The sequence below is a fragment of the Carcharodon carcharias genome, chromosome 6 (assembly GCF_017639515.1).
Source record: "Carcharodon carcharias isolate sCarCar2 chromosome 6, sCarCar2.pri, whole genome shotgun sequence".
Lineage (NCBI taxonomy): Eukaryota > Metazoa > Chordata > Chondrichthyes > Lamniformes > Lamnidae > Carcharodon > Carcharodon carcharias.
In genome coordinates, this window is record NC_054472.1 from 10,932,715 (window position 1) to 10,960,647 (window position 27,933).

Below are 27,933 nucleotides of genomic sequence, written 5' to 3' on the forward strand. Positions count from 1 at the left end.
CGGGCAGCGTAAATTTCAAGTTGATTAGGTCCTTAAAGGCCTTTCACTTATCGGTGAAACAGCGCAGCTGACTCTGGTGCGCGCGCCCGCCAAACGAGATATCGAGCAAGTGCGTGATGATGTCGGGATGCACGCCCGAAGCCATAATCGCGCGTCATAATAGGTTTCAGGCATGTCGGGCACGGGCCCTCATGCCAAAGGTAAAATTCAGGCCCAGAGCTTTGGCCCAGGCAACTGAAGGCATGGCCACTACTGTTGGGGCAATTAAAATCAAGCACACTCAATAGGCCAGAAGTTAGGGGAGCGCAGGTATCTCGGAGGGTTGTAGGACTGGAGGAGATCACAGAGATAGGGAGGAGCCAAGCCATGGAGCAGTTTGAAAACAAGGATGAGAATCTTAAAGTCAAGATGTTGTTTGACCAGCAGTCGGTATTGACCAGTGAGCACAGGGGGTGATGGTAAATGGTATTTGGTTCGATTTAGAACTCGAGGGCAGTAGAGTTTGAGATCAGCCCAAGTTTATGAAACGTAGAACGTGGTGGGGGGGGTGGGGGGTGGGGGGGGGCGGTGAGGAGCCAGCCAGGAGCACATTAGACTATCCAAGTCTAGGGGCAGGATTTTATGTTTGTCGGGCGCGTCCGACCCAATCGGGTGTAAAATCGGATGATGACATCCGGCGAGCGTTCCAACGACATCGCGCACTCTCGCAATCTATCGGTCGGCGGGCGCGTGCAGGAGTCGGCAGCACTCCCAACAATTACAAGGCCTATTAAGGCCCTTAAGCAATTAATTAATTTGATCAATGGAAAAAAAAGGGAGTTTTTAGGTGAAGATGACACAGGATTACATAGAAGCGACTGCACAGAAACAGGCCATTCGGCCCAACCAGTCTATGCTGGTGTTTATGCTCCACATGAGCCTCCTCACACATACCTCCATCTAACCCAAACCCAATCAGGGTATCCTTCTATTTCTTTCACCCTCATGGCCAGGATTTTATGCCCCCCCCCCGCCCCCCCGCCCCTCCCTATTTGGGAAGACACAATTCTATCAGAAATTTCAGGAGGAGAGGGCAGACTGGGCAATGAAGAACCTCTGAGCCCTTACGAAAATTGAAAAGGACGAGACACGATTCAATGGTCGGAGGATTTTTCTGTTTTGCCTGCAAAAGGATTTTGGATGAATTTACTTTGTGGAGCTAGATTCAGTTCATAAAGCGTTAACCTCCTGAGAGGGACAAGTTATCTGGGACACACCAGCACAAATTAATTGCAGTTAGTGGAGTTTCCCCAACGATCTTGTTCTGTGGTCTCAATTTTTTTTTACCACATTTATTAGCAACCTGGATGAAGGAATAGAGTTGTAAATCAGTGTGCAGAGTTAGGAGGGACAGTGCATTGTGCGTCTCGGAGCTGCAAGTTAAAAACGATGTGGACTGATTACAGGAGTGGGCAGAATTGTCACTGATGGGGGGGAGGGTCATTGTGGGGAAGCGTGAGGTCATCCACATTGGACACCAGAAAGATAACTCTTGAGTATTTTCTAAATGTTGAGAAACTAGGAATTGTACATGTGAGAGTTCAAGTGCCCAGAACATCTAAAGCCAGTAGACAGGAACAAAAGCAATTCATTTTATTCATTCTTGGGATGTGGTTGTTGCTGGCTAGGCCAGCATTTATTGGCCATCCCTAATTGCCCTTGAGAAGGTGGTGGTGAGCTGCCTTCTTGAACCGCTGCAGTCCACGTGGTGTAGGTACACCCACAGTGCTGTTAGGGAGGGAGTTCCAGGATTTTGACTCAGTGACAGTGAAGGAACGGCCGATATATTTCCAAGTCAAGGTGATGAGTGACTTGGAGGGGAACTTCCAGATGGTGGTGTTCCCATGTGCCCACTGCCCTTGCTCTCCTAGGTAGTAGCCCTCAGTGATTTTTGATACCCCTAGGGCAGGATTTTCCCCTCATCAGGTGGGCGTGGTGGGTGGTCCTGGGAGCAGCCCTGACCATGAATTCTCGCTGGCTGGTCAATGAACAGCCAGCTAGCATGAAAGGTGCGCTGAAACATTCAGCGCTGCTGGGGTGGGGGTGGGTGGGAGCAGGAGCAGGGAGAGCACGGAAGTCTGCGCATGCACAGGGGAGCGCGCGCTGACAGATCCCTGAGGATGCAGAGCTACCTCAGGGAGCTGAAGAATTGGACACTGACCAATAAAGGTTTTGAAGATGAAATAAACATGTGACTCAGTCACATGAAGTGAGACATGTTCGAAATGATGTTGACTTTTTTTTTTAAACTGGTTTTATATTTGCCGTTGGAAACCTCACCTCGTCTGTGGGTGGGGTTTCGTAAAAAATGCAAAGGTAGCCTGGCCTATTAGTCCACCCGTAATTGATAGTTTTAAGGAGCGTCTTAAAGGAGGAAAGCACGTTTAGTCAGGAGGGAATTCCAGAGCTTTGGCCCAGGCAACTGAAGGCATGGTCACTAATGTTGGAGCGATAAAAATCAGGCACACTCAAGAGGCCAGAGTTACAGGAATGCAGATATCTCAGAGAGTTGTAGGACTGGAGGTATGTGCGAGGAGGCTCATGTGGAGCATAAACACCAACATAGACCAGTTGGGCTGAATGGCCTGTTTCTGTGCAATAGCTTCTATGTAATTCTGTGTAATCTTGACCTAAAAGCTCCCTATTTTTCAATCAATCAAATTCAAAGGTATCTCAAACCCACTCCATGGTAATACTGCTACCTCTCAGTGATAGGTCAACCCCATCTTAGAACCAGCCTATTGGATGCACTAATACTGGGGCAGCTTTTTAATCATCCAACTGCATTTCCTCTTACTGTGTTATCAAGGAAGTGGGGTGTCAACCTGGGGCATGAATACTGATCATGGAATTGAGTGACATTCTAGAACTAGGGTCACAGCCTGAAGACAAGAGGTCAGCCATTTAAGATTGAGATGAGGAGAAATTTCTTCACTCAAAAGGTTGTGAACTTCTGGAATTCTCTACCCCAGAGGGTTGTGGATGCTCATTCATCGAGTACATTCAAGACAGGAATTGATAGATAGTTGGATACCAGGGGAACCATGGAAGATGGGAGAGTGTGGGAAGGTGCTATTGAGAGAGAAGATCAGCTATGATCTTACTGAGTGGTGAAAGAAGGCATGAAGGGCCAAATGGCCTATTTCCTATTCTCCTATTTCCTATGTTACTTTCTTATGAAAAAGTTAAGGTCAACAGGTAGAGTGGCTGGAGACTTCAGGTGATTTTGTATGTGGCTTTGCAATGGTTCTATGAAGAAACACTGAATATAACCACTATGAGCTCTATCCTCTAATGGACCACTACTCCCGAGCTTACACAGTCAGTATTAAATAGGAGCTCCCTCTGTTGACCAGTCTGTTTTGCTATTCAGCCTGATATATCGTCTATATTTCTCTGCAAGCTTTAGAAAACGTTCATCAGTCACTTAATCTGATATTAAGCATGTTGGATCCGCGTCAAATAGTCTCTTGCATGTGGAATACTTAACAGATAAACTATGTTTTTTTTAAATATCTGTATGGAATTATTTTCAAAAACATTTCTAGTTTTAACCCAGTACTTCAAATGAATGCTCACTGAGGGATAAATTGGATTTCAAGATTGCAATTCCGAACAGCCATCCTAAGGGTAAATTCATTCCCTTCATTTTAATTCATTCTGCTGTATTGGGGTGTAGGGTTCAGAGTTTGAGGATCTTGGAAGAGGCAGTACAGTGATACCCATCAGTTAACCACACACCGTCACAGGGTGGATGGAGATAGATTTGATTCCCTCACTCAGTTTCCAATTTAGAGGAGAGGAATTCCAGAGGCTTCTTCCCATTGAACAGCTGGAACACATCCCTGGAAGATGGGCATGAAAAGGGAACTGGTAGGGGTCTAGGTGAAGACTGCTTATCTGTAGCAGCGTTTGGTCCAGTTTAACGAGTGAAGAGGAAGTTGGAGGCAAAGCTCTGACGGTGTGGAACTTGCACTGGAGGGGAAGTGCCCTCAAATAATGAAAGAAAAGGAAATGGAAAGACTTGCATTCATATTGCACTTTTCACGACCACTGGACATCTCAAAGCAGTTAAGCAGCTTACAGCCAGCTGAAATGCTTTTTTGAAGTGTAGTCATTGTTGTAACATAGGCAACATGGCAGTCAATTTGCACACAGCAAGCTTTCACAAATGGCAATGTGATCACAGCCAGGTAGCCTATTTTTTTTGTGTGATGTTGATTGGGGGATAAATACTGGCCGGTCAGGACCCTAAGGGTAACTCCCCTGCCCTTCTTCAAAACAGTGCCATGGAATCTTTTACATCCACCCGAGCAGGCCGATGGAGCCTTGGTTTAGCATCTTATTCGAAAGACGGCACTTCCAACAATGCAGCACTCCCTCAGTACTGCACTGGAGTGTGGCGGGTTTGCTACCAGCTGAGCCAGAGCTGACATCTCCAAAAAAGTTTATTTCATGTAGTTCATCTATTGCTCATCTTGATCAAGAGGCCAGCCACTGCACAAGGAGTAGATTTTTTTAAAACTCAAGACAGATTATATAGAGAGACAGTTAAAAACAAAATCACAGAATGGCAGGTACACTTCAGAAGAAGGTCATTCAGCTCATCATGCCTGTGCTGGCTCTTTGAAAGAACCATAACTCTCCTCATCCACTTCTGCTCTTTTCCCATAGCTTGGATATAATTGGAAGTTAGAAATCTGCAAATTCCCCTTTGAAAGTTTCTATTGAAAATGCTTCCACCATCCTCTCAGGCAATGCACTCCAGCTGATAACAATATACTGCATACAAAATTCTCCTCATCTCCCTCTGGTTCCTTCAATTTATCTTAAACCTGTGTCCTCTGGTTACCGCCCCATAAGTCACTGGAAACAGTTTCTCCTCATTTCCTCGACCAAAATCCTTCATAAGTTTTGAATGTGCCTATTAAATCTCCTCTTAACTTTCGTTGTTCTAAGGAGAACAGTCCCAGCTTCTCCAGCCTCTCCACATAACTGAAGCGCCTCATCCCTAGTACCAATCTAATAGATGTCCTCTGTACCTTCTGAAAGGCTTTGTCATCCTTCCTAAAGTGTGATAAAGGCCTGATGTTGGAGTGTATTTCTTTAAATGTCCTTTCTGTGTATCTGATGGGAGGGCTTGTGACACAGATAGTAGCTTCCTACTTCCGAGGCAGAAGCGTGGGTTTGAATCAGAGTCGAGTCAGGTGGTATGAGGTCCAATGCGGAGAAATGTGAAGTGATTCATTTCAGTAGGAAGAACATGGAGAGACAATATAAAATAAAGGGTACAATGCTAAAGCAAGAGCACAAGGAACTGAATGTTTATGTGCACAACAGGTTGAGAGAGCAGTTAATAAAGCATACAGTATTCTAGGCTTTATTAATAGGGGCATAGAGTACAAGAGTGCGGAGGTTATGTCGAACTAGTGCAAGACACTAGTTCGACATAATCTGGAGTATTGCGTCCAGTTCTGGATGCCCCACTTTAGGAAGGATGTGAAGACATTGGAAAGAGTGAAAAGAGTCAGGAGAATGATTCCAGCGATCAGCAACTTCAGTTATGAAGGAAAGTTAGGGCTGTTTTCCTTGGAGAAAAGGCAGCTGAGAGGAGATCTGACAGAGGTGTTCTAAATCGTGAGGGGCCTGGACAGAGTAGATAGGGAGAAACTGTCCCCACTCGTGAAAGGATCGAGAACGAGAGGGCAAGGGTTTAGAATAATTGGTAGGAGATGCAAAAGCGATACGGGAAAAAGCATTTTCATGCAGCGACTAGTTAAGGCCTGAAATGCGCTGCCTGAGAGTGTGGTGGAGAAAGGCTCAAGTGAAGCATTCGCAAGGTCGTTATCTGAAAAGGGAAGAATGTGCAGGGCTACAGGGAGAAGGTGGGAGAATGGCACTAAATGAATTCTTATTCGGAGAGTTAATGCAGACATGATGGGCCGAATGGCCTCATTCAGTGCCATAACAATTCTGTGACTCTGAGTCCCACCCCAGGGCTTGATGCCATTAGTAGGCGTGTACATGACATGGATAAACAGGTTGATCATCAGCCTGCAAATCCTTCCAACACGTGCCATTGGCAGAAGATAAGAGCAGGATAGATTCCTGGTCAGCTGTGTGATGGAAAGAAAGTTGGAGCCTCTACCATCACCATCCATAGCTCCAGACTACAACATGCACATGCATGTTGGCACAGCAACTCAGACTTCCTGAGTGAACTGCAACACCAGAGTATCTGACCCGTCTGATTGCACTGATTATTGGATCTTCAACACAGCCTGCATTCATTCCAATCCAAAGAAATGATCTGGAGCATATATACAGAGTAAAATACTATTCACTGGTAGGATTGTCAACCCTCACGGAATGGCTGGGAGACTACTGGATTCATCATCAACATCCTGGTGGCTATTAAAAGCAAGCCGGGAGATTTTCAAACTACACTTCAAGCAAATAATGCTCAGAATTCATACAGGAACTCTGAGTGGCCAGTCCATTCATTGATAATGTCAGTGTTCTGGTTGCGTTCACAGCTGCGCAGTGCTTTAAAAAGGTAAACGTGCGCAGTAAACTGCACTCTCAAATGTCACTGCGCTGCCTGTTTTCCCGCCGGCCTCGACTTCGAGGAGAGACCGAGAGAACGGAGGAGAGGTTAAAAATAAAAGATAGGAGCGAGCGCTGCTGCGAGGGCAACTGAACTTTCAATCGGCTGGAAAATTCAGACCATATCACCCAAGCCAGCCGTCGACTTTGGAACTCTCTGCCTCGGGAGATGATGGAGGTGGGGGTCACGGGATAATTTTAAGGCAGAGATAGATAGATTCTTGTTGCGGGGGGCGGGGGGGGTGGTGGATGGGAATGTGGAACTTAAAACACAAAACAGATTAGCCACGCTCTGATTGAGTGGCAGGGCAGGCTGGAGGGGCCGAGTGGCCTGCTCCTGCTCCTATTTCGGATGTTGGTAAGGCTTCTTACACTCAGGAGTCCCGAGACTTGAGGAAAGGGAACATTCTGCCTGCACGAGCTGGAACCATGATGAGTATATAAATAATCTTCGACTACCTAATCCTTTTGTTAAAAGAAATGACAGTGGCACTCAGCTACAGATTTGGAAAACTATATGAAGCAAAAAAAAGAGTTAAGTATATAAAGATAGCTTGTGGAGAAATAACTTGCATCAGAAGCAACTTGCTATTTTTACAACGAATTGTGGAAGGCTTGCACTTAAACCAGCTCTCTAGCTGAAGGCTGACAGGAGAATTAAAAAAAAAGAGATAAGGATTTGCAGTGGAAACAGAAAGTGCTGCAAAAACTCAGCAGCAGGTCTGGCAGCATCTGCGGAGAAAGAAACAGTCAACGTTTCGAGTCCGTATGACTTCTTCAGAACTGAAGATAGGTAGAAATGTGATGTTTTTATGCTGTTAGCAAGTGGGTGGGAGGTGGAGCAGATGAAGCGAGATAGAAGGTCAGGGATAGGTTGGAGGTCAGGAGAGATAAAATAATAAGGATGTTGTAGACACAAGGCAAAGGAAGTGGTAATGATATTGATAAGGACTAAAGCAGGTGTTAAGAGTGGCATAAAGGTCAGGTAGCAGAATGTGTTAATAGCAGAAGTGGTGCCAGCGCCATCTGAAAGCAATGCATAAGAACAAGGTACAGACAGGCATTCAGGGTGGAGGGGAGTGGGGGTGGGATGGAAAAAAATAAACATGGAGGAGAGAGCTCGTGGTCTGAAGTTGTTGAACTCAAAACGTTAAATCCAGAAAGCTATAAAGTGCATGATCGGCACCCTCAACACTGCCCCCCACCCCCATTGTGGGGGTGAGCTCGGTGGTGGGTGGGAAGGTGGTGTGCTTGGCACCTGCCCTATTTTGCATGCTGTCCCCTCGCCGAACACATACACGGCGGGGGCATATAAAATCCAACCCACAACCACGGGGGAGAGAGAGAGAGAGAGAGAGAGAGTGAGACAGAGTGAGAGGGACAGAGAGAAAGAACGTAGACAGGAGGAGAGAGAGAGAGCGCGAGAGAGAGAGACAGACAGACAGACAGAGAGACAGACAGACAGAGAAAGAGAGAGGGTGTAGACAAGAAGAGAGACAGTGTAGACGGAGAGAGAGAGAGAGACAGACAGACAGGGTAGACAGATAGACAGGGTAGACAGAAAGAGAGAGAGAGAAACAGAGAGAGAGAGAAAGAGAGACAGAGAGAGAGAAGGTAGACATGGGGAAAGAGAGAGAGACACACACACTGAGGGTAGACAGGGGCAGAGAGATAGAGAAGCAGAGATGGGGGAGAGAGACATAGAGACACAGATGGGCACAGGCAGCAGATAGACACACACACACACAAACACACACACACACACAAACAGATGTGTGTCTATACAGTGTGTGTGTGTATATATATACACACATACATACATACATACAGGGCCATGCAGACATAAAGACACCCAGACAGCAGAGAGGCAATCTCACTTACATTGTGGGAGAAAGCGAAAGAGCGAGGGTGGGGTATATAGACAAGCAAAGGGAAAGGCAATCATTTTGATTATTTATGGCCACAAATGGATTTGGTCCCTGAAAATAAAGATAAATTTTCCTCCAGAGCTTGTACATTTTGCTTCAACAGGATTCAAAGCGTGCACCTTGAGGGAGCTGAGATTCACAGCTGGGCATGGCCCTCTCATGTCACATGAACACTTCACAACAAGGTTCAGTGGGGAGAAGGTGAAAGGAAGAAGCCGAAACCAATTGCTTCTGAAAAAGTTTCTGAAAAATAAAATACCTCTTGCAATCTTGCTAAGTGTGAGTGAGAGCACTTACCTCCAAAAGTGAGAGGGCTTCAGTCAGACATTACTGGAGATTTCTGCTGTTTCTCAAAATCAAACCATACACAGGCGTGCAAATAGAAGCAGAGTCAGATATTAACTAGTCAGCACACACAGCAGGGTTCAGGATAGTTCATTTATTTATTGGGAGAAAATGGCCTCAATTACTCCAGAACTCTCTAGCACTCTCTTTAGGGAGTATGTGAGGAAGGGCACAGTGACCAGTAATGATCCGGAACCTGCTGCTCACCAGGGTGGTGGAAGGGGAAATGATCAATGATTTCAAAAGGACATTGGATGGCCAATTGAAGGAGCCAAACTTGCAGGGGCTATGGGGATAGAGCAGAGAAATGGGACTGACTGGATTGCTCTATACAGAGCCAACATGGGCTCAATGGGCCAAAGGCACCCCCATCCCCACCCCGTGTCATAACGACTCCATGTTGCTCTGATTTGCTTCTCCCTGTCTCGTGAACCAAACCCTAGGAGATGTGGCATTCCACAGCCATCCCTGTCTCCTACCTCTCGGAGGTGGCTATAAAGAGAATGCTAAATTAATGTGAGCTCCGTCTCCTCAAACTCTCATCCCCAGACACTCCAACTGAAAATTTGGCAAACAGGTGTGTTACACATCTTCTGAAGGATGCAAAAGCTAAACAACTGTAATAAAAGCTACAGTTGTATAAAGCTCTGGTGTGACTGTGTTCAGTTCAGGGAACCACACCTCAGGAAGGATAGCCTGGCCTTGGTGCTGCACAGATTCACCAGAATTATACTGGGTATGAGAGGGTTAAATTACAAGGACAGCTTACATAGACTAGACTTATATTCCCTTAGCTGTAGAAGATGGAGTGTTCTGATCGAGATGTTTAAAGTAATTGGAGGGGGTGCGAAAGAGTGTGAGCACGAGCGAGAGCCTATTTCCTCTGATGGGGAGTCCAGGACAAGGTGACATAACCTTAAGATTCGAGCCAGGCCATTCGGGGGCGATGACAGGAAGCACTCACAAAAGCAAATACAGGGCCACGCCCTGGAAACCTGGAACTCTCTCCCTCAAAGAGCTGTTGAGGCTTCTTTATGTGGGGAAGTGGGGGCAGGGAAGTGGTCATTGAAAATTTCACAATTGAAATTATAGATATTTGTTAGGCACGGGTATTAAGGGGGACATGAACTAAGGTGTCAAGATGCAAAGCAGCCGTGGTCTAATTAAAAGCCGGAACAGGTTGGAGGAGCTGAATGGGCTTCGCCTGTTCGAGGGACATGATTAAACAATGGCAGCAGAACACTCAGTTCTCAATCCCCTCAATACTCCCCATTCAACACTCAATATCCCCAGCGTTATTTACAGATCTGATTGATAGCCACCTCTCTGTTTTAAGGTATGGATAATGAGAGAGCTGTAACTGAGATACATGATACAGAAACTATTTGAATTCTTACCACTGGACAATGACATGAACACACTGATATAAAAACAAAAAACTGCGGATGCTGGAAATCCAAAACAAAAACAGAATTACCTGGAAAAACTCAGCAGGTCTGGCAGCATCGGCGGAGAAGAAAGGAGTTGACGTTTCGAGTCCTCATGACCCTTCAACAGAACAGAGTCATGAGGACTCGAAACATCAACTCTTCTTCTCCGCCGATGCTGCCAGACCTGCTGAGTTTTTCCAGGTAATTCTGTTTTTGACATGAACACATTATTGGATATGGGCTTTACCAGAAACAAGCACAGAATCACCTTGGTTGAAGGAATACTCAGACAAAAGGCCCCACTTTAGTAGCTCATTCCTGCAAGTATACAATGGGGCAATTAAGAAAAAAAAACCCCGGTAACTACATGAAGGAGTCAACTGTGATTCATGGTTGGGGTGGGGGGAGGAGAGAGAGAGAGACTATTTCCTTTTTGGGGTCACTATTCTACTATTATTTTTAATATTATTTTACAATATTATTTATAAGTGACAACATATCATAAAGTTCAACTCTAAACACAGCACATGTTACTGTTGCTGTATTCCCACTTCATTGGAAGTGAATGGGCTGAGCCGAGTGCATCAGCTTGGTGGTTGGTTGCCAGGCCAGCACATTGAATGAAGGGCATAAACTGTAAAGCAGTGAACCTTCGACAAACAAAATGTGATTAGTCACCTTTCTTTACAGAGTGTGAGGTCACCTTCTAAAGATGTTTGAAGTACTTGGGCTGGCTCCAAAGCGTCAATCAGGAAAATCGTGTGTGAGTCAACTATGGCTATTTTTTGAGCAGTGGGAAATAAAAGAAGATTATGGGCTGTTGTGTATAATTTTCGGGGGAATTGGATAGAACTACTCAAGGTCACACTGCCTCAAAAATAAACTTGCTGCAGTTAGAGTGACTGTGGTGTCTGCAAGCTATTGGAAGAAGGTGCAATATTTCTTTGAGTAGTTTGAATGTGTTCTGAAATGCAGGTTGAAAATCTACATTAAAAAAGACAAGTTGAAGCAGTAATATAAATGAGTCTGTGGAGCCTCCAGTCTGCTAATAGCCTTTCTTAAAAGCAGCAAGTACATCTTGCACTGAGAGACCATCGACATTGATTAATGCTGCCACTATGTATGCTTTACCAAGCTGTGATGCTGAAAATGGGCAACATGCAAGTATCTAGCCAATAACTACATATACAATATATATGGAGAGCGTGAGAGGATGCGTGTGACAGCGAGCAAGAGCGAGAGAGTGTGAGAACAAGTGAGAAAGAGAAAGTAGTGAGAGAGAGAGAGAGAGAAAGAAAGCAAGAACGAGGAAGAATAAACGAGGGAGAGAGCGCTTATCCCCTTATATGGCTCAAGTGTCAAGTTTTGTCTGAAAAACATCCTTGGGATATTTGACTACATCAAAGGTGCTATATAAATGCAAGTTATTGTTGTTGATTAAAGGATGGTACTACTGTGACGAGGAACCAAAACCCCAGCTATTAATTCAGTTTTCAAATTCATATGAATTCTAGACTCTCGGTGCTTTTCCCTGTAATTCAATTTGTAGTCATTGGAACAAACAGCTTGATTTTGAATGGAGAAAAGACACAAGGGGTTTATGTCAAGAAATCTCACTGTTAAGGGGAGAGGCTAAAAATCGAAACCTTTACGATTCTGAATTGCTGAAAAAAGAGTCATGCTATTAAAGCTTTTCAATTTGTACCATCAGGATAACTTGCAAGAAATTACCAACAGTTACAGGGAAACAACAATTTATATTGCATATATTCACACACAGGGCCCCATCCTCCGCAGACAGAAGGAACATGTCCATATTTTGCACCTTTTTCAACTAAACAAAATCTTAGGGAACAGTCAATCCCTGGTTCATTCCCCAGGGCAATGCCTTGACCAGAGTTGACCGCCCAGGTTGAATTTGAACAAAGCTCGGCAGTTAACTGTTCCATGCTGCATTCTCCATGGCAAGGCCTCCACCAATCAGAGTCCACTTGCCAACAAATCGGCACTCTCTTTGCATGCAGTATAAATTGTTGTTGCCCTGTTACAGTTGGTACTTTCTTGCCTGCTTTCTTGATGAATCCAAGATGAAGAGCTTTGAGAACTTGTCTCTTTTTAAAAAAAAAAATACTCAAGTTCTGGGCTTGACAATTCAGTTAGCATTCCTAAAGCAAATGTATTAGCGAGGAACAAACTACAATAAAAACCCTGTAGAGAATGAAGGAGGAGTCCATTCGGCCTATTATGCCTGTGCTGTCTCTTTGAGGGAATTATCCAACAGGGGAGTCTCCCTCCTCTGTTCTTTTCCTATAACCGGGAATGTTCTTTTTCTCCTTTTCAAGTCTTTATCGTATTCCCTTCTTAAAGCTCTTGTTCAATATGCTTCCGCCATCCTTTCAGGCTGTGCCTTCCAGTTCGTAGCTCACTGCATTAAAAAAAAATTCTCTTCATCTCCTCCCTGACCTTTTTGCCAACTATCTTCTATCTACCTCCTCAGGTTGCTGACCCTCCTCCTGCCAGTGGAATCAATTTCTCCTCATTTACTCCAACAAAACCTTAATTTTGAACCACATCCTTCTCTGCTCAAAGGAGAACAATGCCAGCTTCTCCAGCCTCTCCACATCCCTCATTATGGTAAGCATCCTCATCGTCATCTCCAAGGTTGGATAACCTCTGGGAAGGCCATTTTAAAATACGGAGTGGAATTTTAAACATTAAATTTTCAGAAAGGACATTGGCGTTCATGTACAGGTAGTGGAACAAATTCCGGAATTCACATCCTATTAAATTTGTGGAGGTGCAGCACCATAGGTGATTATGTTTCTGAACTAGTAAGGAGGAGGCCTCGAATAATGATTCAGAGACACAAATTCAAATCCTTCCTTCCATGAAAGCGGAGGAATTTAAATTCAATTAATTAAATAAATCTGGAATAAAAAGTACAAACATCAGTAATGGTGACCATGAAACTTCCATTTCAAACCCATCTGGTTCATGAATGACCTTTAGGGAAGGAAATCTGCCAGCCTTACACGGTCTGGCCTACGTGTGACTCCAGACCCACAGCAATGCGGTTGACTCTTAAACACACTTCAAATGGCCTAGCCAGCCACCGCCTTCTCAAGGACGATTAGGGGTGGACAATAAATACTGGTCGAGCCAGCGACACCCACGACCCCTGAAGGAATTTATAAAAGAAGTTACGAAGAGAATATACTAATGAACTACATGGGCCGGGTGACCATTATCCAAAAAGATGATAAGTATTCAAATAATGGAGCAACAAAATATATTTTAGTTACGCATTTTGAAGTGGGAAATAAGACGTGTTTACAAAATAAAACAACGGTTATCAAAATAAAAAAGGGAAAGGAAAGGGTTTGGTTGTGTAATGCTGTTAAAATGGTATTAATTTTTAAAAAGGATATTTACTCTTGGCATGTGGGTACAAATGGCATGTATTGGCTGCCCCTATTAACCTGCAGCACGATGTGCTGCACATGAGTGACTTGCTTGGTCACATCAGAGGACAATTAAATATCAACACTTTGGTGTAGGGCTAGAGTCACGAAAGGCTATGAAAGGGCGTCGAGAAACCAGTTGGAATTTTTACAACAAGTTGACAACCTCATCTCCACCCTTTAACAGCATTGCCTTTTCAATTCCAGATTTTAATTCAGATTGACAAATGATAGGATTTGATTCGCGTGCCCTGGATTATTCGTCTCGCTTTCTGGTTCGGTAACATAAAACTACTGCAACCAAGTCAGGTCATTCCTTTCTTGCACTGATCACTGGCAATCTCGGCAGGAATTTTCCAGACCCCCCCCACCCCCCCCAACCGTGGGACCAGTGAGCCATTGAAATGTCCGTTCATGTCGGGGGACTGGAAAGTCCTGCCGGTGTGAGGGGCTGGAAAATTCCAGCCCTTGTTGTCCCCATCTTCAAAAATATTCTGATCCTTTTGAGAGCTTGTAAAATTATGTTGTTTTTTTTTTCAAACAAACAGAGGAGGAGTGTGGAAGATGGGGATGATAAGAGACATGACAGGAGGTATCAACAAGACAGGCATAATTGAACTTTTGTACTTGGGCCGAGCACAGAACTAAGGGACAGTGGGACAAAGGTCATCGTCTTTCATTTTATTTTGCACTTGCTTTAACATAAAGGCATCTCAGCTTGCTTTTAAACACAAGTTGTAACAATGGCCCCCAAGCCACAAGGAGAAAGCTGGGATCGGCGAGCAGGATCTGGTCAAAGCTATGGATTTTAAAGATGATTCCTAAAGCAGGAGGGAAAGGCAGAGAGGCTCGAAGCTCAGGGAGGGAAATCCAGGGAGTGTCGCTGAGGCAGCCAACAATGTTGGGACAAAGAAAGTTGGGGGGAATGATAAAGGAGGCCGGAGTTAGAGGACTGAAGGGGGTGGGAACGTGTACAAGGCATGGATGAAGTTGCAGGGGTAAGATGGGGCACGGAAGGACAGAAAAAATAAAGGGATGAGGAATTGAGACCTATGGGGATTAGAAGAATGTTGCTCTCTGACCCACACTTTGAAACAGATGGCCAGCAGGAAGAGTTCAAGCTTTTTTGATTAGTTCCAAGGAACAGACTTATATTTACATAGCACCCTTCAGGACATGCCAAGGTGCTTTACAGTCAGTGAAGTACCTTTGAAGTGTAGTTATTGTTGGAATGCAGGAAACGTGGCAGCCAATTTTGTGGACAGCAGGTTTCCACAAACAGCAATATAACAAGGACCAGAGAATCTGTTGTCACGATATTGATTGAGGGGTAAATATTGGCCTGGACACTGGGGAGAGTGCCCCTGCCCTTCTTTGAAATAGTGCTCTGGGATTTTTTACATTCACCCGAGAGTGCAGACAGGTTTAACATCTCATCCAAAAGATGGACAAACATCTCATCCAAAAGATGGATAAATATTAGTTTGGGAACAATACTAATAATAATTTTAAGCGCAGAATGAGATTATCAAATACCCCGAGGGCCACAATGGTTCCTGCACTGCTGCTGCCTGGGTGGTTTTGACAAGGAAGAGAACGCAGACAGCTGGAAACAGTTCACTCCTGCACTGTTAAGTCCATTACCATAATGTGAAAATGAAACAAGTATTGAGCTCGAAGATTTATCTTCAGTAATCATGAAATCCACATCAAAAGTTGTCTAGCTTTTAATACCCCTGATGTTACAGCACTTCAGTCCAATCATCATTTCTCTACATGCAACTACACAAAGAATTGGTGAAAATCTCACACTCGAGATTAATCTGCCCTTCTGGCAAATGCCAATCAGCTGGCTGCTCATCATCAGTGGAAGGATGTTGAGGATTCAGACTGTGATGTTGCTTCAATATTTCCGCATTGTAGGTGTAAACTGGGGGAAAGGTCACATTAAGCACCAAATGACACATTCCTTCACCCTCCCCCCCACTCGAAAGTTACTCTCACCCGCTTTTTCCAAGCAAGGTGATTGATTCTTTTCAAAATGTGCAAAGTTACAAAGGTGTTTGCAGTGCCAATGCATTTTCCAATATGGCAGGTGCAGGAAACATTCCCAAGGGCAACATTTCTCCCCCCACCACCCCCCCCCCCACCCGTTGGGGGGGAGGAGGCAGGTTCCTGATTGGCGCCGCACTGCCATTTTGCGTGGGCGGGCCAATTAACGCCCACCCAGCGTGACGTCCGCCAGGAAGCGCTATGCGCTCCCTGTGCAAGCCGGGGGGAGGGGATTCCCTGAGCCTGGAGTGTGCTCTTTCACGCATGCACGCAAAATAGCGCTCAGATCTCCCTGAGGCAAAGTGCTGGTTAGGCTCTGGTTTGAAAGTTCCAATAAAGAAGGGGAAAAAAATTACTGACATGTCCGCTCATGTGCCACTGTCACGTGAGCTGGGACATGTCAATTTATTTTATGTAGGTACTTTATAAATATTTTAATACCCTCATGAAACCTCATCCCGCCCGTAGATGAGGTTTCATGTTTTTTCAGAAGCCCGCCTGGGTTCCTTAAGGTTGGACGGGCAGGTCCATGAATCATGTCAATTACTTTATTAATGGCCTTAATAGGCCTTTGAGAAGTTCGGTGGGGGCGCAGCCAATTCAGGTGCTGAAAAAATCATTTTACGCATCGGTAAACACCTCCCCCCCCACCACCACCACCACCCCCCCTGCTCACCAAACAGAAGATTCTAGCCCTAGTTTCAGGTTTCTGCTACATTCCTGTGGCCAGATTTATTGCCTGAAACATGATAGAGGAATCACCGATTATTTTTCATACCAACGTATTTGACATTCTCAGGCATGAACTGCTGAGAAAAGTGATAGACTTCCAGCAGACACAGAGAAGATGGTAGACAGGTGAAATTTAATGCCGAGCAGTGTGTAGTGATTCACTTTAAGAGGAGGAATGAGGAGAGGCAATATAAGCTAAAGGATATAGCCGGGATTTTCCAGCCCCACTGTGGCGGGTTCTTTGTGGTGAATGTGACGAGCCATTCAAATGTGCGTCGACATCGTCATGACCGGAAAATTCCGGCCACAGTTCAAAGGGATGAGCAGGATCAGAGATCCAGGGGTACGTGCACAAAAATTACTGAAGGGCAGTTTCAGTGGTCATCTGGGATTGTGGACTTTATAAACAGAGGCAGGACGCCAGATTTTCACGACCGAGGTAGGTAGCTCCAGTCAGGAAATTCCTCAACATGCCCGCTTCGGTTCCAAGGGTTCCCAGGTCGTGCAATTTTTTGCTCTAGATAGGGTGGGACGCCGGATGGATTCAGACCTGGAAGCTGATCCTCGGTGGCAACGGGGGAGTGCAGGTGCTGAGGGGGGCTGGTTAGAAGCTGCCTTGCTCCTCTGAGACTTCATCCAGTTGTAATAAAAGCAGTTAGGAATTCTAGCCCTCACCCTTCACAGCCCCTCATTCCCCCTGCTGCTCAGCATGGGTCCTCATACCCTCCATGCCAGTTCAATGCCAATTCAGGCCCCCCTGCCACTCCCCATGGACCCCCGCCCCATACTCTCCAATGTCAACTCATGCCCCTTCCATGCCCCATTCACCCAGTATGCATAGTGTACATAAGTAATAAGCCATTTAATAACAATGACATGTGTGGAACTGGAGAGAGAGGAGAGAAGAGAGAGAGAAAGAGAGAGAGAGAGAAAGAGAGAGAGAGAGAAAGAGAGAGAGAAAGAGAGAGAGAGAGAGAAAGAGAGAAAGAGAGAGAGAAAGAGAGAGAGGAGACGAGAGCAGAGAGGAGAAAAGAGAAGAGGAGAGAGAACGAGAACAAGTCACCCAATCAGAAATTTGCTTTGAACACTGATGGATGGCCCAGCCTCCGTTATGCATGCTTTGCCAAATAAAAACATGACCTTAGAAGGGATTCTGTTTGGAAATGAAGCGATTTGGTTGAATTTGCTTGATTGGCACATTTAAGTGAATTTAACAAGCTGTTCTTTCTGTGATCTCTTTTGCCAATGTTTCAGTTTTATTTGGAAAAGATTGAGAGGTGTGATGTGTTTGAAGCCTCTGTTATTGATACTTTCATGTCTGGTCTGATCTAAAGGTTGAAGAAACAGCAGTTTCTTTTTCAAAGGACATTTGTGAACGCGTGTTTCCATTTCTCAGCAGTTCCACACTTGCCATTGTTACTTTATGGCTCACTGGTTATGTACATTGAGCATACTGAGTGAGCGGGCACGGAGGGCAAGGAGTTGACATTGAATTGGCATGAAGGGTGTGAGGAGCCATGGGGATTGGCTTGTGCGGGGCAGAGGTAAGTCCTTCAAAACTTACCTTTGAAAAAGGTTCCTGAATCCAGACTATGGTCTGTGGATTCTCCGAGGGGGGTCATGAACCATACGTCACGGAGAAGCTGGTGCGAGGAGCTTCAGGGGTTAGTTGATGCTACCCCGCTAATGGAGCCAGCTAGGCCGGGAGTGCAGGGTGCAAACTTGCCACCTGCGCCAGCAAAAATTGCCAGCGCCGGGAATGGGAGCAGGAATCCCGAGATCAGGTCCCACTTGCCAATTTTAAATGGCTCCAGCGTTGTCCCAGCTTCAGTTCTGAAGGAAGGTCCTCGACCTGGAACATTTTTCTCTCCACATATAATACCAGATCTGCTGAGTAGCTCCAGCATTTCCTGTTTTGGTTTTAGCTGTGACTCAGCTCAGTTGGTGGCCCTCTTGCCTCTGAGTCAGTCGTTTGTGGGTTCACGTCCCATTCCAGGACTTGAGCCCACAAATCAAGGTTGGCGCTATGATGCAGTACTGAGGGAGTACTGCACAGTTCATGATGCCGTCTTTTGGGTAAGACACTAAACTGAGGCCATTCCACCCTGTTAGTGGACATAAAAGATCCCATGACCAATATTTATTCCTCAATCAAATATCTCAAAAACCAGATTATCCAGTTATTATCACATTGCTGTTTGTGGGAGCTTGCTGCATACAAACTGGCTGCCGTGTTGCCTACATTACATCACTGACTACATTTCAAAAGCGCTCTATTGGCAGTAAAGCACTTTGGGATATCCTGAGGCTGTGAAAGGTGCTATATAAATGCAAGTCTTTCCTCTTTACTTTCTGCACAAAGTGCGACACCTAACAACAGAGAACAGCAAGGAGAAATGATGGTTCAAGACTGCAGGTCAGAAACTAAAGCTTTTCTTAAGAAAAGCTCAATGATTTAGAGGAAAAAAAATCAGAAAATACTGGAAAAATGCATAAGTTCTTCGGTTGCAACAAAGTAAAGATAAGTCAACATTTTCTTCAGAAATAAAGAACCTAAAATTAAGTGAGCGTTTTAATGTTTTCTTTCGATAAAATAAATGGAAAACTCCAAGCACAACAAAGAAATCAATAGGTCAAATGACAGAAGATCCAGATGAAAGAAAAGATTGTTACTTCAGTCAGGTAAAAGGAAAAAGTACTAAAGAAATTGGTGACATTAAATAATCGAATGTACAAATAGTCAAGACTACAAGAACTACAATGAAACCATGAATAAAAAGTGAATAAAGGAGGAGGATTGGAGGAAAAAGGTGAAGGTCTGTAATTAGAATAGAGCACACTCAACCTTATGGGATAAGGTGATGAGTTTAGATAGAGTGTGAGGAGACTCATGTGGAGCTTAACTACCAGTATAGGCCTGTTTCTGTGCTGTAAATTCCAGGTAATTTTATGTAAAATATAAACAACCACTCCTCTTGTGAAGAGATAGAAAACTTTGCATTAACCTGTTTTTATTTTGTTCATAGGATGTGGGTGTTGCTGACTAGCTAGCGTTTATTGCCCATCCCTAATTGCTCTTGAGAAGAGGGTGGGGAGCTGTCTTCTTGAACTGCTGCCGTCCCTGTGATGTAGGCACACCCACAGTGCTGTTAGAGAGGGAGTTCCAGGATTTTGACTCTACGGCAGTGACAGAACAGTGATATAGTTCCAAGTCAGAGATAAAAACAAAAAAACTGCGGATGCTGGAAATCCAAAACAAAAACAGAATTACCTGGAAAAACTCAGCAGGTCTGGCAGCATCGGTGGAGAAGAAAAGAGTTGACGTTTCGAGTCCTCATGATCCTTCGACAGAACTTGAGTTCGAGTCCAAGAAAGAGTTGAAATATAAGCTGGTTTAAGGTGTGTGGGGGGGGGCGGAGAGAGAGAGAAGTGGAGGGGGTTGGTGTGGTTGTAGGGACAAACAAGCAGTGATAGAAGCAGATCATCAAAAGATGTCACCAACAATAGAACAAGAGAACACACAGGTGTTAAAGTTGGTGATATTATCTAAACGAATGTGCTAATTAAGAATGGATTGTAGGGCACTCAAGGTATAGCTTTAGTCGGGGTGGGGAGAGCATAAAAGATTTTAAAATATTTAAAAGTAATGGAAATAGGTGGGAAAAGAAAAATCTATATAATTTATTGGAAAAAAACAAAAGGAAGGGGGAAACAGAAAGGGGGTGGGGATGGGGGAGGGAGCTCAACACCTAAAGTTGTTGAATTCAATATTCAGTCCGGAAGGCTGTAAAGTGCCTAGTCGGAAGATGAGGTGTTGTTCCTCCAGTTTGCGTTGGGCTTCACTGGAACAATGCAGCAAGCCAAGGACAGACATGTGGGCAAGAGAGCAGGGTGGAGTGTTAAAACGGCAAGCGACAGGGAGGTTTGGGTCATTCTTGCGGACAGACCGCAGGTGTTCTGCAAAGCGGTCGCCCAGTTTATGTTTGGTCTCTCCAATGTAGAGGAGACCACATTAGGAGCAACGACTAAGTTGGGGGAAATGCAAGTGAAATGCTGCTTCACTTGAAAGGAGTGTTTGGGCCCTTGGACGGTGAGGAGAGAGGAAGTGAAGGGGCAGGTGTTGCATCTTTTGCGTGGGCATGGGGTGGTGCCATAGGAAAGGGTTGAGGAGTAGGGGGTGATGGACCACCTATTGCCATTATTTTTAAATATTTTAAAATCTTTTATGCTCTCCCCACCCCCACTAGAGCTATACCTTGAGTGCCCTACAGTCCATTCTTAATTAGCACATTCGTTTAGATAATATCACCAATTTAACACCTATGTGTTCTTTTGTTCTGTTGTTTGTGACACCTTTTGATGATCTGCTTCTATCACTGCTTGTTTGTCCCTACAACCACACCACCCCCCTCCACTTCTCTCTCTCTCTCTCTCTCCGCCCCCCCCACACACCTTAAACCAGCTTATATTTCAACTCTTTCTTGGACTCGAACTCAAGTTCTGTCGAAGGGTCATGAGGACTCGAAACGTCAACTCTTTTCTTCTCCGCCGATGCTGCCAGACCTGCTGAGTTTTTCCAGGTAATTCTGTTTTTGTTTTAGTTCCAAGTCAGGGTGGTGTGGGGCCTGGACGGCAACTTGCAGAGGGTGGTGTGCCAATGGGTCTGCTGCCCTCGTCATTCTAGGTGGTAGAGATTGTGGGTTTGAAAGGTGCTGACGAAGGAGCCTTAGTGAGTGCAGTGCATCTTGTAGCTGGTACATACGCTGCTACTGTGTGTCTGTGATGGAAAGGATGAACTTTTTTTACGGTGGTGGATGGGGTAACATTACCATTAACTCTTTGCTCCCTCCAGACTCTTGTCAAACTACAGACCACCTCTCCCTGGAATTTATCTCAACAGGGAAGTGAATAAATTCTGCAGAGTAATAATCAGCCAGATCTTCACTATCAGGAGACATTAACCATGGAGGCAGAATGCTCTCTGGTGGAGCATTCAATCCCCTGCAGAGCTCTACTTGCTGAGAGAAAATAGACAGGCAGACTTGCATCTATAGAGCACCATTCAAGCCTCAGGATGTGCTTTACAGTCAATGACATACTTTTGAATTGCAGTCACTGTTGTAATGTAGGAAGCATGGCAATGAAGGACGCACAAGAAGCAATGTAATAATGATCAGATATAATCTGTTTCCAATATTGGTTGAGGGATAAATATTGGCCAGGACACCAAGGATAACTCCCCTGCTCTTCCTTGAAATAGTGCTGCAGGATCCTTTATAGCCAGCAGACAGGGCCCTCGATTTAACGTCTCATTTGAAAGATAGGTTACAGAAGGTTGGCCTTGTCCCTCCCTATCTCTAATCTCCTCCAGCCCCATAACCCTCCAAGATACCTGCACTCCTTCAATTCTGGCCTTTTGAGCATTGCGGATATTAATTGCTCCATCATTGGTGGCTGCCTGGGTCCTAAGCTTTGGAATTCCCTGCTTCAACCTCTCCGTCTCTCTCTAACTCACATTCCTCCTTTAAGACGCTCCTTAAAACCTACCTCTTTGACCAAGCATTTGGCCACCTGACCCAATATCTCCTGATGTGGCTTGGTATAATACTTTGTTTTATAATACTCCGGTGAAGCACCTTGGAAGTTAAAGATGTCATATAAATGCAAGTTATTATTGTTTTAAGGAAAACTAACTAGAGGGATCACTGCGTTAATTCGTAACTGGCAACAGGTCAAGCCAAGGGTGCCAATTTTGTTCAGCAAAAATGTCATAAAAGAATAGCGATCTTGTATAAAATTTTGAAAAATGAAATAGTTGAAAAAATCCATTTGTAGTATTTTTTTTAAAGTTACATTTACTAACAGGTAGAGGGGGTTTCAAGGGTGTTTTGTAGTAATACTTGTGGTGCAGTGGGTAGAGTCCCTGCCTCTAAGTCAGAAGATCAGGGTTCAAGTCCCACTCCAAGACTTGATGCCCAAGGAAGGTGGGTTCACAAAGCGGCCAAACAGGTTGAGTATCAACCTGCAAATCCTTTCAACACACACTGATGGCAGGTGGTAAGAGTAGGACAGATTCCTGGTCAGCTATGTGATGGAAAAACATTTTCAGCCCCTGTCGTCATTATCCATAGCTCCAGACATACAACATGTATGGAAAAGGACTGGTGCTCCCTGTATGGACTGTAACACACTGCCACAGATGGCTCCATTAAATCACTAACTCACTTGCTGCACCAAAATCAAAATGAAACTTATACAATTTGTCAGACAAACACAAGGGAGCTGTTTTCCCTATCTCAGTTGGAGCAGTTTCGTGAGATTGACACTGACCTCTCAGAGTTAGTGAATGGAAGGAATACATAATCTCCCCTACGGTGAGCACCTGTTAGAAGGTGCAGGTGCGAACAGATTTCAGCTTAAGATATAAGGTACTCCCTTTCCCCCTGCCTCCCAAGGTAGTATTGCTCTAGGCTACACTCACTGCCAATGGTTATGAGTCTTGTCATTCATCTGGGGAATCTGGATAACATTGGCAAGGCTGACATTTATTCTTGATCCTTAGTTGTCCCTTGAGAAGGGTTGGTGAGCCACCATCCTCAACTGCTATAGTCTATGTGGTGAAGATGCTCCCGCATTGATGTTAGGGAGGGGGTTTCAGGATTTTTACCCAGCGAGGATGAAAGAATGAATGACAAATACACGGGGTGCTGGTTCCTATGCAACTGCTGCCTACGTAATGGCCACTTGGACCAGTTTATATAGCACAGTAGATCTCAGTGGAAATGCACCCCAGAAAAAAGTCAAATCCTTTGAAAGAGGCAGAGGAAAGGGGAGAAAATTCAGTGGGAAAATAATAACAAAAGAGCAGGCATGAGAGAAGCAAGTGGGATGATTTATAATGAATGATGGTCTCAATGAGTCTTAAAATTATTATTCAGAACAGCATAGGAGGTGGAAGCAACTCATTTGTCATATAGCAATGTTTAATTGCATGCAGGTGGTGGGCATTTACTTGGCATTCACTTGAGCACCCTATAAATAGACAAAGACTAGCGTGCAGTTGTTGGGTTAGGAGGCGTATACTTGTAAGTGTGTAAAGTTCGGCTCCAGTTCTATCCTTCGCTAACTGAATTTCTAGAACAGGACTCAGCTGGTGACAGATGCCTTCCATAATGTAGACAATTAAGTCTAGGCGTGCTATACTTTTTAAAGGAACGTTTCAGTTCACTGAGGAAAGAGCTTAATCTAAGATTTTCTTGCAGATTTATATTATTGGATGAGACATTACATCAAGGTGCCCGCCTACCTTCTCAGGTGGACATGAAAGATTCTATGGCACCATTTTAGGGAACAGCAGGGAAGTTCTCCCCCGTGTCCTGGGCAATATTAATTCCTTACCCAACATAATTAAAACAAATTATCTAGTCATTACCACATTGCTGTTTGTGGGAGCTGCTTGGTCCAAATTGGATGCAGTATTTCTTATATTACAACAGTGACTAAAAAAATACTTAACTGGCTCTAAAGCACTTCAAGGGCTGGGATGAAGAGAAAATTCTTCACTCAAAGATTTGTGAATCTTTGGAATTAGCTACCTCAGGGTGTTATGGATGTTACATTGTTGAACATATCCAAGGCTGGGATAGACAGAGTTTTGGTCTCTCCTGGATTCCAGTGAGATGGGGAGTGGGCAGGAATGTGGAGTTGCATACGAAGATACAAATTGGGGGCAGGAGTAGGCCATTTGGCTCCTCGAGCCTGCTCCGCCATTCAATAAGATGATCTGATTGTAATCTCAACCCCACATTCCTGCCTATAACCTTTCACCCCCTTGTTAATCAAGGATCTATCTAGCTTTTCCTTAAAAATAGTCAAAGACTCTGCTTCCACCATCTTTTCAGGAAGAGATTTCCAAAGACTCACGATCCTTAGAGAAAAAAATTCGCCTCATCTATCTTAAATGCGCAACCCCTTATTTTTAAACAGTGATCCCTACTTCTAGATTCTTCCACAAGAGGAAACATCCTCTCCACATCCACCCTGTCAAGACCCCTCAGAATCTTAAAGATTTCAATCAAGTCGCCTCTTACTCTTCTCAATTCCAGTGGCTACAAGCCTAACCTGTCCAACCTTTCCTCATAAGACAACCCACCCATTCCTGGCACTGGTCTAGTAAACCTGCAGCCCAAGATCATGATCATATTGAATGGTCTCTATATATTGTACACGGTCACTGGGGGGGTTTATATATTTATATATATTGTGCACGGTGACTGGGGGGTTTAGATATTTATATATGTTGTACACGGTCACTGGGGGTTTTATATATTTATATACATTGTACACGGTCACTGGGGGTGTTTATATATTTATATATATTGTACACGGTCACTGGGGGGGTTTATATATTTATATATAATGCACACGGTGACTGGGGGGGTTTATATATTGATATATATTTAACATGGTCACAGGGGTGTTACATATTTATATATATTGTACACGGTCACTGCGGGGTTAATATATTTATATATATTGTACACGGTCTCTAAGGGGGCTTTATATATTTATACATATTGTACACGGTCACTGGGGGGTTTATATATTTATATATATTGTACACGGTCACTGGGGGGATTTATATATTTATATATATTGTACACAGTCTCTGGGGGGGTTCATATATTGCATGTATTGTACACGGTCACTGCGGGTGTTTATATATATATATATATACAGTGTACAATGATCATATTGAATCCAGGCTTGATGGACCACGTGGTCTTTCTCCTGTTCCTATTTCTTGTGTTTAGTCATTCTCTGTCTGTTTGTCATTCATGTGATGCTGTGGTAGCTATTCAGGCAGGAGCTGTCAGCAGTCTCCAAAGGCTACCATTGCTTCTGTAATATTGCTATTTCCATGTGTTAATAGGGGGAAGAGAGAAATAGAAGGAGCGCCTCCACTGCCAAGAACTACAGTATCCCAACTTCCCTGCTCGCTGATGATCGAAGATCCTTCCCAAGGCAAGTCTTCTTTTATTCCAAGACAGGACTCCTTTGAAAGGAAGCTCCTGACATTGGGACAGATTTTATCAGATCAGGAATTCTTACCCACAATGTAGAATCTTACAGCACAGAAGCAGGTATTAAACCAAATTAATCTATACCAGTTTTTATGCTTCACACGAGCATTCTCCCACTCTGCTTCATCTCATCCCATCAACGTTATCCTTCCATTCCTCACTCCATCATGTATCAGTTTCCCCCTCCAAAGCATCTATACTATTCATCTCAACCACCATGTGGGAGTGAGTTCCAGATTCTCACCATTTTCTGAATAATGACAGAGAGAGAGAAGGAGACAAACTCCTGGAAAATCCGTAGGGTTGCCAACACCAGAAGGACGCATTCCTGGATGTTTCATCAAATGACTCCAACCAGCCAGTCCAGTCAAACAGTTTCTATCCCCTACCCTGCCCCCCACACCCCACCCCCCCGAATATTTTTATAACTAATGAAAAGGTGTTCAAGAAGACAATGCATTTTTTAATGCCCCCAATGACTGTTTACCCGGGTGTTGCTCACGGCAGCATCCTAGAATTTAATCCTCAATTCCTGGAGACTCCAGGACAATCCTGGAGACTCGGGAATCCTAGCAGTAGATAGGAAACATTATCATCCCAAAGATTCAAGTGAACTAATTAATCACGAGTTCAGTCACATCAACTTTGAGAAAGGTACAAATCCAACAATCCTGCACTGCAATTCGTGAATAGATTAATTGATTTGTTGTGAAGCCACATTACTTTACATGTTGGAACTCTGTACATACCAAACACTTCATTGTCTTCTGGTGGGTCCATGGTCAGGCTTCGAGTCTCGGCTTCACTCCCAGACTGAAATAAATAAAGAAAAAGCAGATGCTTACTAAACGCCATCCCACTTCTCTAATGAGAGAGAGTCGTACTGGAAAATGTGGTGGGTTTCATTGGAGAGAGAAAGGCATTTGCACCTTTTAATATACTTTAAAATGATATAGATAAAAGGATTGTGGCTACACAACTACTTCCAGCCAGAGCGGAGACGGTTAGGTGATATCCCTGTCAATCACACCTTGAGACCCCTCTGCTTTAAAATGACTGGGATTGACATCTTTTGAATTACGTAATTATCCTCCACTCGCTGCATTTTTCTCAGGAAGTGTTGCAGTAGTTTTGGTTTTGAGTTCTGTTTGCTGTAGTTCATAGGGACTCTGTTTAACTAGACTCTGTGCTGAAGAAATTGTTTGCTGCATCTCCTGCCCCTCTGCCAACTCACTGGCTGACACAATAGCATGAATAGACACGCTGGAGTAAGACTTGCATTTATATAGCACCTATCGTGACCTCAGGATACCCTGAGGCTCTTTACAGCTAATTACATACTGTTGAAGTGTAGACACTGCTGTAGTGTGGTAAATGCAGCAATTCTCCCACAAGCAAGATCGGCCCACACAGCAAAGGAGCAGTGTCTAGATAATCTGTTTGTATGATGTTGGCTGAGTGATAAGTGTTGGCCAGGACACTGGGGAGGAGAACGTGCTCTCTTCAAAATAGTGTCCAGGGATCCTTTACATCTACCTGTACAGGCCAGACCAGGCCTCGGTTTAACATCTCATCCGAGTGACATTTTTGAACTCTGCAATTTGGGTTTTTATTTCACTGAGGGCTGGGTTTGGTGAAAGAGGGCTGCTTAACCCCAATTAATTGAAGTAATAAAAATGCCCATTACCACTATTATTAAAAAAAAACACTCAGCTTCCTCAAGGTGCAACGCGTGAGCAAGAGACAAAAGTAACTGAGAGAACTTTCACAGAGCAGTGCCATTTTCTACACAGGTTGAGTTAATTTTACAGTGATGTTCTTAAGGTCAACATTTTACCCCCATTAAGGGGGGGGGGGAGTGCGGGAGCAGGCGCGCTTCCGATCGGCACCTCCAGTCAGGGGCGCGCCACCATTTTATGTGGGCGGGCCGATTAAGGCCCACCCAGCGTGAAGTCCGCCAGGAAGTGCTATGCACTCCCTGTGCGGGCTTGGGGGGGGTGGGGTTGGATTCCCTCAGCCGGGAGTGCGCTGTTTGGCGCATGTGCGCAGAAGAGGGCATAGATCGCCCTGAGGCTAAGTGCTGCCTCAGAGAGATCAGCTCAGATTTTCAACTTTAAAATAAAAGGTGAGAAAAAAGTTCCGCTGCCATGTCCCCTAATGTGACACTGTCACATGAGTTGGGGCATGTCCAGAAATCTTAAAATATTGTGACATTTTTAAATCCTCATGAAACCTCATCCCGCCCGTGGATGAGGCT

The 27,933-nt window shown here is 44.5% G+C and overlaps 1 protein-coding gene across 5 annotated transcripts in view; it reads right to left on the reverse strand.

Annotated features, from left to right (window-relative positions):
* Window positions 1–27,933, reverse strand: part of LOC121279053 (myelin basic protein-like) — a 207,759-nt gene that overhangs the window by 98,685 nt on the left and 81,141 nt on the right. For all 5 annotated transcript variants that reach the window (XM_041189882.1, XM_041189886.1, XM_041189881.1 and 2 more), the window contains one exon: window positions 26,426–26,489. In XM_041189882.1, coding sequence (XP_041045816.1) covers window positions 26,426–26,489 — 64 coding nt within the window. The remainder of the gene's footprint in view (window positions 1–26,425; window positions 26,490–27,933) is intronic.